A 13,276-nucleotide genomic window follows, 5' to 3' on the forward strand; every position below is an offset into this window, starting at 1 on the left:
AATCTTTGTTCCCACAGAGCCCCGGGAGGTTCTACGATGAGCTCCCAAACACGGCCGACTACGTGAGTTACCGTTTGGCGTGTAACAAAGAGGATTATCTGGAGCAGCACTCTCCTCCCATTCAACCTCCTCTGACCTTCCTGCCCCAAAACCCCTACACTCAGCACTGCAACCAGAACGCCATATTCACTTACCCCACACCCCCCGCCGGCCCCATCTCCTCATACACCTTCCCCAAAGAGCAGTATGTATGAATGCATTTGCGACCTTTCTCTCTCTTTTTGTCTTTATTCAGCTGCTCTGACCATTGTGTACTTTTTTTGTATTGTGTTCTTTCTGGAAACTTTAAAAAATGTAATAGATTTTTTTATTCTCTAAGCACAATTGGATTTGCATGCGTATATTACATTTTTAATAATAATGCTTAGATTTAATCTACAAATAATTACAGATTAAAGCATCAGAGTAGATTCTGATTCTATGTACAGAATAAATGATCATTGTCTTAAAGTAGGTCGGTGGTCCCCATTTACAACAGGCCCGTATTGTTTATTGTATTCTGTACAGTTATGCATCACTCCATTGTTTTATGTCATTTGGAATTTTCACTGTATTTGTTTAACTGAACAGGTTTACCCTAGTTTTATCTAGCTAAATTTTACGCTGTCTTTAAAAATGTTAACTATAATGTTTATTAATATGTTTTTTATATATATATATATTGTGTGTGTGTGTGTGTATGTGTATGTATAATTTTTTAATAAACATTATATTTATTATTTTCAATACCATTTACTATTTTTACTTATTTTATATTAAAATGGGTTTTTTTTTTTCAGCTTTAGTAATGGTGAAACTTGCGACAGCATGATCTATGACCAATACAAAATAGTCATATTTTTTGCATCTTTAAACTGTATATGCTGTGTGTATGTATGTATGTATATATATTACACACACTGTATATATGATACTTTTTTTTTTTTTTTTGTGCATCAGCATATTCCAGGAAGTAGATTTGTGAATCTCTTTGGTCATTTGTGCTTTATTATTGTTTACATTATGCTTTGTGACATTTATGCACAATGGTACAAAGTTCTTTCATGCACTGCAATTTTAATAACTGCATAGAGTATTTATATAGTGTATGGGCATGAGACAATGTGCAGAAATGTGATGCATTACATTATATGTATTTGTGTGTTGTGTTCATAGTGACAGCTGGTACTGAATAAGCTGTTAATGATGTAAATGAATGTTTTAACCTGTGATATTTTTTTCTTCTCTTTTCTACTAATAAATAAACATTGGATTCAATATAAATTTTGTTTGGTTTTAGTATTGCTGATTATATCTGATAATATTGTATATTTTCTTGCATTTTACCAGAATGTGATGATGCAATGCAATGCAAAGTGTAATGAGGAGGTGATTGTGTGAAGGTTACACAATAAAATAATAATCTGATTAAACCTACTTATAGATTGAATTTAATATACATGACATACTGTATGCCATCTGGCGTAAACATGACAGATCACAGCTGGTTTCGTCTGGTTACAGAACCGATTGGCGCTAATCACATAACTCCGATTATAAACTATTTGAACAAGTGTATTTGTGTGTCAGTAGTGGAGCTGCTGTAAACCAGCTCTTGTGTTCAGGCCAACTTGTATCAGAACCTCAGTGGCCACTAAAAGTATTTGACAGTTCTGAATGTCATTGTATTACATAACAAAATATAATTATTCACAATAGTTACGTAATATCTATGATATCATAATTTTCATTGGCATCTGTGTATTTGGGTTGTGCTCTCGGTTCCAGTGTGTTTGTCCACTTTACATGGAAGTGTAACATGAGAAACTCATGAATGAATGTAGCGAGGCACTCTGTTTCCTTTGCTTGGCTGAGCTGTTATGGATGGAAACACGAACACACACACACACACACACACACACACACACACACACACACACACACACACACACGCACACACACACACACGTATACTTAGCTATCTAAATGCGGACATTCCATAGACAAAATAGTTTTATACTGTACAAACTGTATATTCTATCCTAAACCTACCCATCACACAAAACGTTCTGCATTTTTACATTTTTAAAAAACCTTTAATTACTTTATTTTTTATACCAAATTTACAAATGAGGACATCCCTAAAGGAAGGTTTTTGGAGCTTTTGTCAAGTTTTGGTCACTTCTGGGTACAAATTTGTCCCCAAAATATAGCTAAGTAGGTACACACACACACACACACACACAAATTCTGACCTCAAACCCAGAGAGGGGATGAGCTCAGAAGAGCAGAGATCTGTGATTAAAGTGCATCTCCTCAGGCTGTGAACCCAGCAACTAACCCTGGAATCTAAATGTAGATTTATTTTATTATTTTATTGCGCATTAGCCACACCATACCTTTATATGCAGCCTGCATTAAAACAGACTGCATGGATGGGGGAAATTAACAATTCCAAATTGATGAAAAAGATTTGTGTGAAAAATAAATTCATAATCTAAAATCTGTGTATCGATGAATTAATTCATGCTGTCAGGCCACTATTAAAGCACTGTTGTTGTTGTTTTATATAAGAGAATAAATCATTGTGTTACAGCATGTATCAAAGGTTTTTTCTTTCTCACTGCGTGTGATGGAATGCAAGAACGGCCATCCATCACGCCACCCTCAATAATAGATGAGACACAGCTATCATTGTGTCATCCTAAACCTTTCTACTCCAGTCTGCTGTATTCTTGTTCGTGAAGGGGAAGGTCTGTGAATTATTCAAGCCAAATCAGTTTAGAGAGACTCAGTTGCTTCTTTCTCTCATTGAGCCTGTGGACTTCGGCTGTAATCATAAGCTCAGAGAGGTCACATCATATTTATTGGATATTTCTCTTTGTTTTTTCTTCTTTTTTGAAGATAGCTGTTGTGCCTTTTTACATATTGGTCAAGGCATTGGACATGAGATCATGGCACCATGGTTCAAAGAGTTTTAGGGGTACCTTATATCTGTCTGACTGTTTTATTTCTACCCCTCCTCCTTCAAGGTAAGACAATCTGTTCAGTGCCAGTGTCAACTAATACTTTCAATCATACATTTGTTAGCTGTTCCATTTGATTAGAAGTATTTGTTTTCTTGTTCAGACTCTGATTTGTGTGTGTGTGTGGAATGAGGAAAATTAAATGCATATTATTTCTCACATTGTCAAAATACAAGTGAAGAGACTCTCGTGACATACCCTTAGCAACTTAATCAATGCTAATAATATCTTGGATCACTGCCACCTTTAAAATTATTTTTGTGCTCTCCCAGGCGTAGATATCTTGGATCCGGGACAGGTGGTATACAGTGAGACCAAGACCAATGGTGTGGTGGGACGTGGAGTCATCTTGGAGTGTGGCCCCACCTTACCCGATGTCTACATCTGGGGCTTCACACAACCGGGCACAGACATCATCCGTGCTGTGGTGTACAACTTTGGGAAGGGTCCCAAAATACAGAAATTAGCCAACGAATTGGGTGATCTGACAGTAATCAGCAACAGCGCCTCTCTGTCCATTGAGAAGCTTCTTCTGGCTGCAGAAGGAGTGTACACCTGCCAGGCACTTTATGATACCCCGGAAGGAGCCAAGCTGTATTACTACTATGTATTTCTGCATGTTCTAGGTTAGTGGTAATCAGAGGTTGTCTAAGTACTGATCTGAACAATGGCTGACCAAGTTCAAGGTTCATTTGAACCTTTATATTTCATTATATTGACCCTGGGATTTAAAGTGGTGCAGAAACCCTAAATTACCATCATGTGTTACTGGTATGCCCCAAAGTCTTCTTAACTAGTTTACATCAAAACTATTGTTGTTATATTGTTTACACCAAGGAACTTTGACTTAAGAAGTCTTGTGATTAACTAGTGATTGATCTAGTTAAGTATAACTTTGATGATATTAGCATGAATTGTTTGTTACCATCTACTAAATTAATACATGTAAAGGTAATTTCCAATAAATTAAAAAAATTTGAAAAAGGAAACAAAGAAAAGGTTAAATTGAAATTACATCAACTTGTTTATTGTTTAGGTTGTGCTTGTAATGTTATTATATTTTACAGCCACTCTTTCGTGATCTATCAGTAATGAGGTTCCATTTTGTAATGACTTTAACAGTGCCAGTTACCAAACCTTACATTTTGATGAGCGACTCTTCGCCAGTGGAGGGCACGTCAATGACCATGCGCTGTGGCCTGGAGAATGGAACTGGGCCTATTAATTACATATGGGAACAGGAGAGTCGGGAAAGCCAGCTCACCACCATGGCTGAGATCTATGACGACAACCGATTCAATGTCACTGAGGTCAACCGCAATCACACTGGATGGTACAGGTGTCTTGCCAGCAACCAAGTCAACCAGCAGCGCAGTGACCGAATCTGGCTCGACATCATTTGTAAGAGACTCCCAAGTATTCTTTGAAATTAACAACACAGTTTGGTGCATCATATAATTTTAGTCTGTGATATGAAAAGCAATTTAAAGAGAATCTGCCATGTAAACATCTATGTCTCTTTTCTAGTTGGTCCAGACCAGCCTCAGATCGATGTCACCCCTTACTCAGTGACAGAGCGGGGTTATTCCGCCCTGGAAAAAGAGACAGTTTCCCTCCTGTGTCAAGCTTCTTCTAATCCCCCCAGTCAGTATGTCTGGTTCTACAACAACTCCCAGGTGTACACGGGTCCACAGTTCACCATCACCAAGGTCTTACGCATGCACACGGGCCACTATGCATGCCTGGCTCAGAACACTTACCTCAACACCCGCTCCAGGAAAACCATCACCCTCACCGTCTACTGTGAGTGCTCCCACAAACCCCTGCCTGGATTCTGGTGTCCATCTTTGCTGTTTCTTCAACCTGTCCTGATAGAGTTCTACAGCTTCTTCAAGTTTGCTTCTCAAATTTCTTGCCTTTGCTTCCTCTTACATATTTTCCTTTACACAAACATGCTCACACGAACATAAAGACAGTTACGTAAACAAAGGTGTCAGGATTCCAGAGTGGCCGATTGTGGACGTGCATCTGGAGGAGATGAAGGACAGTTCTGAGAGCTGAAGGTATACAGCAGGTGTGATTGTTTCTGTGCTATGACAAGTCGAGAAAGGCCAAAAGGCCTAGTTTTGCTTTGTCATAACACCTCAATCCCCCCTTCATGCCTTGAATGTACATCTATTCTTGAATGACCAGGGTGCTAACAACCCCACCGATACTGTATACTAACACAGCAACACCTTCTCATGATATGTCTTAAAGTTTGGCTCAGTTGAAACAGGTGAAATCCTAATAGGTGATGGGTTTTTTTTCTTTAGCAGATGCCAATCCAATATTTCACTACTCTTGACCTTTCTAGAAGATGACTACCTCTTCTATCTAGATAAATAATAGACACCTAAGCCGACCTCTTCATTCGGCTCAAATTCAGGAGCACTTCTCTGCCTCTATCAGTTTCCAAAATTGGCCCAAATTACCCTGGATCCATTTCACTGCCCTGTGTTACACAATGGTTTTGTTCCCACAGATCCTCCAGATGGCGCTCCAACATGCTCGATCTCACCAGTAAACAATTACACTGACCTGGCCCTCAGCTGTACCTGGGAGGGTGGTATCCCCGCAGCCACTTTGAGATGGACCCCGTATGTGTTTGGAGAAGAGAGTGAGGGACTCACAAACATCACCAAGATTCAGAAAGGTGAAGTGACTGGAAACAACACTGTGTTTATCTGTCAAGGCTCACACATCGCCTCAGATGAAATCAAGAGCTGCAGTGCCAGAACTTGTAAGTGTAAAACCAAGAGCACCTAGTTCACGTTGAGATGAATGAAAGGTCAGTAAATAATTTGTACATACTCTTGATCCCAGGGATGCCCTATGGGGAGCCAAAGTGTTCTGCATATGCAACTCGAAACAATGAGTACCTAATGCTGTCCTGCTCTTGGGAAGGTGGGTTCCCTCGAGCCCTGGTATGGTGGGCCTCCAGCTCAGGGGACATGCAAGGCACGTCTGAGGAGAATGCCAACATCCTGGTTCTGCGGTCAAGCGCTATCTACAGTGGCAAGGCTTTTATATGCCATGCAAAACATCCATTGGCTAAGGGGACCAAACAGTGTACTTTAAAGCTGGGTAAGAAAGGGTCAGTCATTATTTTTCAGCAATCCTTTAAAACAGTAAAATAATCCATTTAAATCTGTGTCCTTTCGGTCTTCAGAGGCACCAGTCCTAGTGACCCAGCGCAGTGTGATGACCGTCTATGAGGGTAGTGATGTCCAGCTCACCTGTATCTTGAGTAGAAACTACCCTGTCACAGAGATCACCTGGTACAACAACCTGAAACAGCATGTGATTGAGATTCCTAAGAAGTACGTCCTGGAGCGGGCTGCTGCCTGGACCAACTTGACCGTGCGGGAAACGGACAGCGATACGGACAGTGGACAGTACTGGTGTTCGGCTACCAATGCTGTCGGAGGGGCAGAGATTCCCATTATGCTGATGGTGAAGAGTAAGCAAGCCTTTAAGTTTCATGCTGACATTATACTTCATATACAGTACTTACAATACAATGGTACATAATGCACATGGACGGGTACTACTGTATCTATCTCAACTCCTGTAGCTCTTTAATTGGTTGTTAGATATAAATGAATAACTTTCTAAATCTTCCTATTTCAGGGTATCCAATGCCCCCGAATATAAGCATCAATAAGATCATTTACAACAGTCGTCAACGGATTGATGTTGACCTAGAGTGGCAGCTCCAGACTGATGGCGAGCTCACCGGGTTCTTTATAGAGCGCCAGAGGCTCCCTGAACCTGTGAAGAAAAGAAACAGTGATCTTCTCTGGCAGAAATTGGTAGATCTGGACCCTGATTCCCGAAGCTACCAAATCAACAATCTGGATCCCACAGCAACCTATGCATTTCGCATTACTGCCCTCAACCATCGCACCATTGGAAACCCTTCAGAGATAAAGAGCCCAGGTGAGAACACTTACAAGGTACATTGAAAATCTGAGCATCAATGCACATATAAACATGAATTAAATGAAAATAGAAAAGCAGAATATAATTTGATGCTGTTGGCAAATGTTTAAGATTGGGGAGTTTTTGTTGTTGGGATTTTTTTTTAATAGTTATCACTCACTGAAAATCTAATGCTGTTGTTTTTTGTTTTGTTGTCCATTCAGGTGAAATGCACACTTGATCACTTCCATACCCACACATATCCATCCTTCTATCCCTTTCCTCTTACATGACCTACCTGTTAACTTACCCTTTGACCTTTCCTGACATTACTTTTGTCTACTCATCTCATTCTGTCTCATAACAACTTGCCTCTAAAAAAAGAGCATATGATCATATATGCTAATGATGCTAAATAAACTAGTTAACCCAAGTAAATGTTTAAGCTTATTCCCAAAAATCAGTAACACATTACAATTTATATTATGGAGTAAGAGTTCTAAGCCTCTGAATAAATGTCCGATTGCCATGGTACATGGTACACTATTGTAACACTGATATTGTGAAGCTGATATAGGTATGCTGTCTTCCAGCCGAACCTCCCTTCAATGCCTACCCAGCTGTGATTGGGGCAGCCATCGGAGGCATGATCATAGCCACAATAATCACTGTACTGCTCTTCTTGTATGTGGTACGGAACCGCAACAATAACCCACGTGAGTTACGCATCCTTAATGTTGAAATAAATCCATTTATTTCATAGTTAACACTAGCAAGGCTGTATGCTAATACCACTTTCACACTTTACAGGGCTTCATGACTTGATATTTGGAAGGTATGCTTTGATAATTGATATTCGACAGTTATTTGATTGCTCTTTACTATTTCTTGACTACTTTACTACTATTTGTGTTTTTCAGGCAGAATAGCCAGTCTAGAGAGAACATTAACTTCCCTGAGGATGAGGTTCCAGGAACAGCAGAGGGGGAGAGAGGTACAGGACAGCCAAGCCCACCAGCTAGTCCAGGTACCTCAGACCACTGAAACTTATTTATCCACCTCATACCAAAATAATTAGAAACTTTTTTGAATTTTCAAAACCATTTAAAAAAAAAACGTTTTCTCTTACAGCAGCATCGATGGCACTGCCAAGGCCAACCGCAACACCTACAAACCTTCCCCCTGGCGAGGAGCCAGTCAACGTAACTATTACTGTCATGGCCTCAAGCTAAAGACAAGGCTGATCATAACCATGTTTGTTACCATACATTTACCACTGGGGATCAGGAACACATTCTCATCATCAATAGAAGTAAACTAAGAAAGGGGGAACAATTATTTTGTGTTGAATGTAATTTTATAAGATCAACTTGCAAGTGTCTCCCATTTAGATAACATCTATAACAGATATTAGCATGCTAACATGGTTTTGGTATGACTAAAACACAAGCAAATTTTGTTAATTCACAGCAGGATTGTTATATTTTTTTCTACATTTACTGCTTGCTTCTCCTACACCAGTACACAGATTGAAAATGACTTGAGTACTTGTCCATTCATCTTTCATGTGTCTATTTACAATGAACTAAACTGATTTTAACTGCTTCTGAATCACATGGGTTGAGGTAAACCAATCATGTAGGTAAATGACAACTTGATATTTTTGAATGATTTGTCTTTGTAAGCAAAATACACTCATTTCTGAACTCAGCGTTGAATAAAATGAAGGCTGAACATGATACATTTTTCTTCCCTTTTCTAATTTAAACAAAGCTGTCTAAGCCAAAAAACATTATTAATGACAGATTTATTTTTAATTTTGCTTTCACTTGCATCTTTTCAAGAGGCAGCAGAACTCAAACCCTCTTCTTCACTTCAGTAACGGAACACGAATGAACAGATAAACTAAACTTGACACTTTCTCCTCACTCCTTGATCAGAAAAACAGACATACAACTACAAACACAAATCCAAACACATTCCACAATCATAGAACAACTTAGTGTGTGTGTATATACGCATGTGTGAATGTAGGCTTTGCATGTTAAAATGTGGACATGCATCAATTCAAAGGCAAAACCTTTTGGTTACTAATAATGTCAGACAGCTTCAGTTTCAGTTTCAGGAATATTCTCTTGAATTCCAAACCGTCCCCCTAGAATACAAAAGAACAGTTTTGAGAAGACAGCTTTACTATTCAAAACAAATTTATAAAAAGAAATACTAATTATACAAATAATTATTCTTTATTCAAAGATTCTTGACAAACCAGTTAATTTAGAATCATCATAGTGAGGTAAATGTAATTGATAAGCCATAAATTATAGCAAAAAACTAATTTGCTTACCTTTGACAGTCGGAAATCTACTAAAATGCGTTCCTCCATTTCCAGGAAGTGTACTTTGAAGATCAGCTTATTATTGCGGCGATCCATTGTGGACACTGTCGCCTATTAATAGAGAGAGAGAAAAAGGGACAAGAAGATCAGTGCATTATAAGGTTCAAGATTCAGTGCAAAGTATTTAAAATACTTGTAACAACTGATTGTTTTATCTAGTGACCTGATTGGTGCAGCTCTGTTTCCATGTGTGACCCATGGCAATGCAAGCATCACGGAGCGCAATGCAAGACGCCTCTGCCTTCTCCGTAGTAAAGAACCTGGTCATCCTTCTCACCAACCGCTGCCATGGGTTCTGCAAAAAAACCATGATGAAACATTTTTTAGTATTTCATTTAATTCGTTTTATTAAATAAATAACTGGGTAAAAAAAAATCAAATGTAAAATGACCCAAAATAAATAATAAATCAGGCAATATATCTCAACAATATGAGTGACATAAAATTTAAGCACTACTATGGAATAAGCACAAACATTTTTGACAGAAATAACTGAGACATAAATCATAAAGCATATATAAACATGCACAAAAACAAAGAAGTGAAAAACAAAACAGTAAGTCAGCAGCATACTATCATTTGTATTAATTTTATAGAATAGGTTTACCTGGCTGGCACCCGGGGTGCCAAGTAGTTGGCTGCCCAGCAACATGTGGTCAGGACAGGTAGGCTGTGAAAAGCTGACACTGACATCAGTGTGCACTGTAACCTCCTTCTCCTCCCACAATCCCTGCGGTTCAGGCTGAGAGCTGGAGATCTGTGCTCTGTCATCACTGAGGAATCACATAGATGGATGTGACCCTTAGAACATAATATAGCATATACTAGTGAACAGTTTCTCTTCATACTAACCTGTCCTTCAGCGGCCATTTGCATTAATTTGTCGTACTGACCTGTTTTTTCGTCTCAGCTGTGAGAGCTCTGAGTCAGCCCGATGCATCTTGGTTACTGGCATGTCACTCTGTCGTTTTACTGCTGTGGTCAAAAATACAGATCCAACAGAATCACAAAAATTCTTCAAAAGACTTAGAGTTACTGAGCTAATGCTAGAAAGCAGTACCTGATTTGAAACTTCTGCAAAACCAACGATGTTTCTTCATTTCAGGAATGGTAAACCTTTCCTCTGGATTATGCAGTAATATCTTGGATAGCAGACCTGACAAAGAAGATAAAACACAAGCTTAAGCATCACAAATATTCTGAGTGTTTTTTAAGATGTTTTTATGCAGTTGCTTTCTGGCCCAAGTCAAAAGAGCCCACAATTCTATGATATTCTGGTCTAAATAAATACAAAAAATATAATGGATTAAATAAAGCTAAGCTACTTACTCAGGGCCACAGCATCTATTTTCTTCCACGGTGTGAGGTAGATCTTCTTCTCCAGCCAATCTAAATATTCCTGACAGTTTTCGCTCGGCTGGTCCCATGGTAACTCTAAGGAAAAATGCAGTATATACTAAAATCTTGACAATAAGATGCTGTCTCTGAATGACACTCAGAAAACTGTTGTCGTACCTCCAGCTAACATTGCAGTGAGCACAATGCCACAAGCCCAAGTGTCCGCAGGTTGAGCGTGGAACGCCGATTGTGACATCAGCTCGGGGGCAACATAGGGTAGAGTGCCACACAGACGGGACAGCGACCGCTCTCGGCCACGGTGGCGGAACATGGTAGCCAGTCCGAAATCAGAGATCTTGAGATTATCTGAGTGAAAATATGCATTTTAATAAAATGTTGAATATTATAAATTGTGTGCGTGTATACAAACACATGTATATACATTATATATATATAATATAAATAAAAATTCAAACTAGGAACATTTTCTAACAAAGATTTTGCTATCACTTTATAACAAAAACTTTAACACATCCATGTTGAATAAAAGTATTAATTTCTTTCCTAAACTTTTGAACGGAAGTGTATATTGTTACAAAAGATTTTTATTTTAAATAAATGTAAAAAAATATTAAGCAGCACACCTGTTTCCAACATTGATAATAACTGAGTATCAAATCAGCATATTAGAATGATTTCTGAAGGATCATGTGACACTGAAGACTGAAGTATTCATTATGAAAATTCAGTTTTGCATCACATAAATAAATAATATTTTATAGTATATTTAAATAGAAAACTATATATATATAATATATATACATTGTATAACTGTAAACAATTAACAGTTTTTAATAATAATTTTTAATAAAGTTTTTGTCACAGTTAACACTGTTGTGTATATTAGAGTGACTGAAACACTGTATTGCTAGAATCTGTTTTATAATGAGGGAACACAAAACCATTTAGATGTACCTTTATCATCAAGAAGAATATTCTCAGGCTTTATGTCACGGTGTGTAATCCCAATGCTGTGAAGATATTCCTGTAAGTGAGAGAGATTATCTAGTTTCACTACAAAGACAGCTATGGGGTGAAAACTGTTCACAAAACAAACCAGAGTCAAAGAAAAAGTTTTACATTCATCAAAACCTTACCACACCAGCTATTAACTGCTGAAAAAACCTGTGCGCCTCCTTTTCTGGCATCCCAACATCCGGTTCTGTCAGAATGGGAGTCAAATGACATTTTGAGTAGAATCTTCTCGTTCGTAACAAACAGTCAGACCCCACCAGATCTACATTACAGAACAAAGAAACTGATCCAACAAAAAAAAAAAAAACAACGAATGTCCAAATCTCACCGATTCGGTCAAAGAGCTCTCCTCCGCTACAGTACTCCAAGAAGATGTACTGTGTCGTCCCCTCACTCCTATGCCCAAAGAAACGTACAATGTTGGGGTGTGAGAGCATCTTGCATATGCAAACCTCCTTCTTCACATTTTCTATACAATCCTTGGCTTTTGCCATGTCAACAACTTTCACAGCCACAGCCTCTTCTGTCTTCTTGTTGACCAGCAGTCGCACCCTACAATAATTTGAAGTAGATTAATATATTTTAAAACTTCAACTGATCAGGATGGCACTAATAAAAAAAGTACACTAGTGGTCACTTACTCTCCATACGCCCCCTCTCCGAGGGTTTGTACCACATCCCAGTCTTTAACAAAAGGCACAGACATGATCTGATCTGTGGACACAAGTCAGGACATCCTTGAGAACTAGTGAAAGCAAACCAGTTAAGTTGTACTCTACACAGTTTGTAATAAGCAGCTCTTGTTAGTAATAAAAAAAGCTGAAAGGACACAGAAAATATTAGTTTTGAGGAAATAAACATGATGACATACATGCTAAATATGACTAACGTTAACGTTAGGTTAGCAACTGTAAACAAAAGTAAAATGTCAACTCCGACAATCAGATGCTGTCCGATGTCAATTTTATGTTACTCTGTCAAATAAAAATACCTTGCGAGTCACCTACATCAGTGTTAAAGCTGTCCCATGTGAAGCAAGTTGTTTATCTGTTCTGTTGGTATATTTACACTGACAAGTTTTGAATGTCTACACTGCGCGTCCGTCCAAACTTTGGCGCGTTCTGGAGACGACTTGACATCACCGGAAGCGCGCGGAGAGGAGAAATTTCAAATTAAAAGCTTAGGGTGTCTAAATCCAATAGCAAGTGGCAAATTTTAAACATTAGTGGGGAACTTTTCATATTACCTGGAGTATTTGATGGTATCCTTTCGTGTTTTTTTTTATTGGAATTAAAATGCAAACGTGATTCTGTTCTGTTATGTAACTATCACCATCAGATATACAAAAAACTAATATACTAGCAGATAACTTATACAAACTAAAGATGAACGTGAGTAATGCTATTTTATGTGTTTCTGATCCTATACTTTTATATAGAATTGTAAAGAATATTTCTACTAAAGAATATTGGTTAGG

General features: G+C 38.3%; 2 protein-coding genes across 3 annotated transcripts; one reads left to right on the forward strand and one right to left on the reverse strand.

Annotated features, from left to right (window-relative positions):
* Nucleotides 1-3,001: 3,001 nt before the first annotated feature.
* vsig10l2 (V-set and immunoglobulin domain containing 10 like 2) lies at nucleotides 3,002-8,767 on the forward strand (the record flags this gene model as incomplete). Its single annotated transcript, XM_084388010.1, has 12 exons — nucleotides 3,002-3,071; nucleotides 3,338-3,691; nucleotides 4,188-4,466; nucleotides 4,593-4,868; nucleotides 5,590-5,847; nucleotides 5,931-6,191; nucleotides 6,277-6,567; nucleotides 6,738-7,046; nucleotides 7,622-7,744; nucleotides 7,839-7,863; nucleotides 7,949-8,055; nucleotides 8,160-8,767. 12 exons carry the CDS (start codon nucleotides 3,002-3,004, stop codon nucleotides 8,258-8,260), a joined length of 2,454 nt encoding a protein of 817 aa, XP_084244136.1. The 3' UTR covers nucleotides 8,261-8,767.
* chek1 (checkpoint kinase 1) lies at nucleotides 7,767-12,996 on the reverse strand. Of its 2 annotated transcripts, none has more exons than XM_084387920.1 (13): nucleotides 12,807-12,996; nucleotides 12,441-12,513; nucleotides 12,128-12,351; nucleotides 11,922-11,986; nucleotides 11,740-11,809; nucleotides 10,942-11,130; nucleotides 10,756-10,860; nucleotides 10,487-10,582; nucleotides 10,320-10,401; nucleotides 10,034-10,199; nucleotides 9,590-9,721; nucleotides 9,376-9,477; nucleotides 7,767-9,183 (listed from the first exon to the last, which is right to left on the reverse strand). In XM_084387920.1, the coding sequence occupies exons 2-13, from the start codon at nucleotides 12,503-12,505 to the stop codon at nucleotides 9,091-9,093; spliced, it is 1,389 nt and encodes a 462-aa protein (XP_084244046.1). In that variant the 5' UTR covers nucleotides 12,506-12,513; nucleotides 12,807-12,996; the 3' UTR covers nucleotides 7,767-9,090. The 2 variants fall into 2 exon arrangements, with proteins under 2 accessions (XP_084244046.1, XP_084244047.1); XM_084387921.1 differs by having other exon boundaries at nucleotides 8,370-9,183; nucleotides 12,791-12,939.
* Nucleotides 12,997-13,276: the final 280 nt, after the last annotated feature.

Source organism: Rutilus rutilus, assembly GCF_951802725.1.
Source record: "Rutilus rutilus genome assembly, chromosome: 18".
Taxonomy (NCBI): domain Eukaryota; kingdom Metazoa; phylum Chordata; class Actinopteri; order Cypriniformes; family Leuciscidae; genus Rutilus; species Rutilus rutilus.

Coding starts and splice junctions, on each gene's coding strand:
- chek1 (XM_084387920.1), bottom strand. CDS start 12,505: ATGTCTGTGCCTTTTGTTAAAGACTGGGATGTGGTACAAACCCTCGGA. Junction 12,352..12,440: donor GGAGAGGGGGCGTATGGAGA/GTAAGTGACCAC, acceptor AAATTATTGTAG/GGTGCGACTGCTGGTCAACA. Junction 10,200..10,319: donor CAGCTGAGACGAAAAAACAG/GTCAGTACGACA, acceptor GTGATTCCTCAG/TGATGACAGAGCACAGATCT.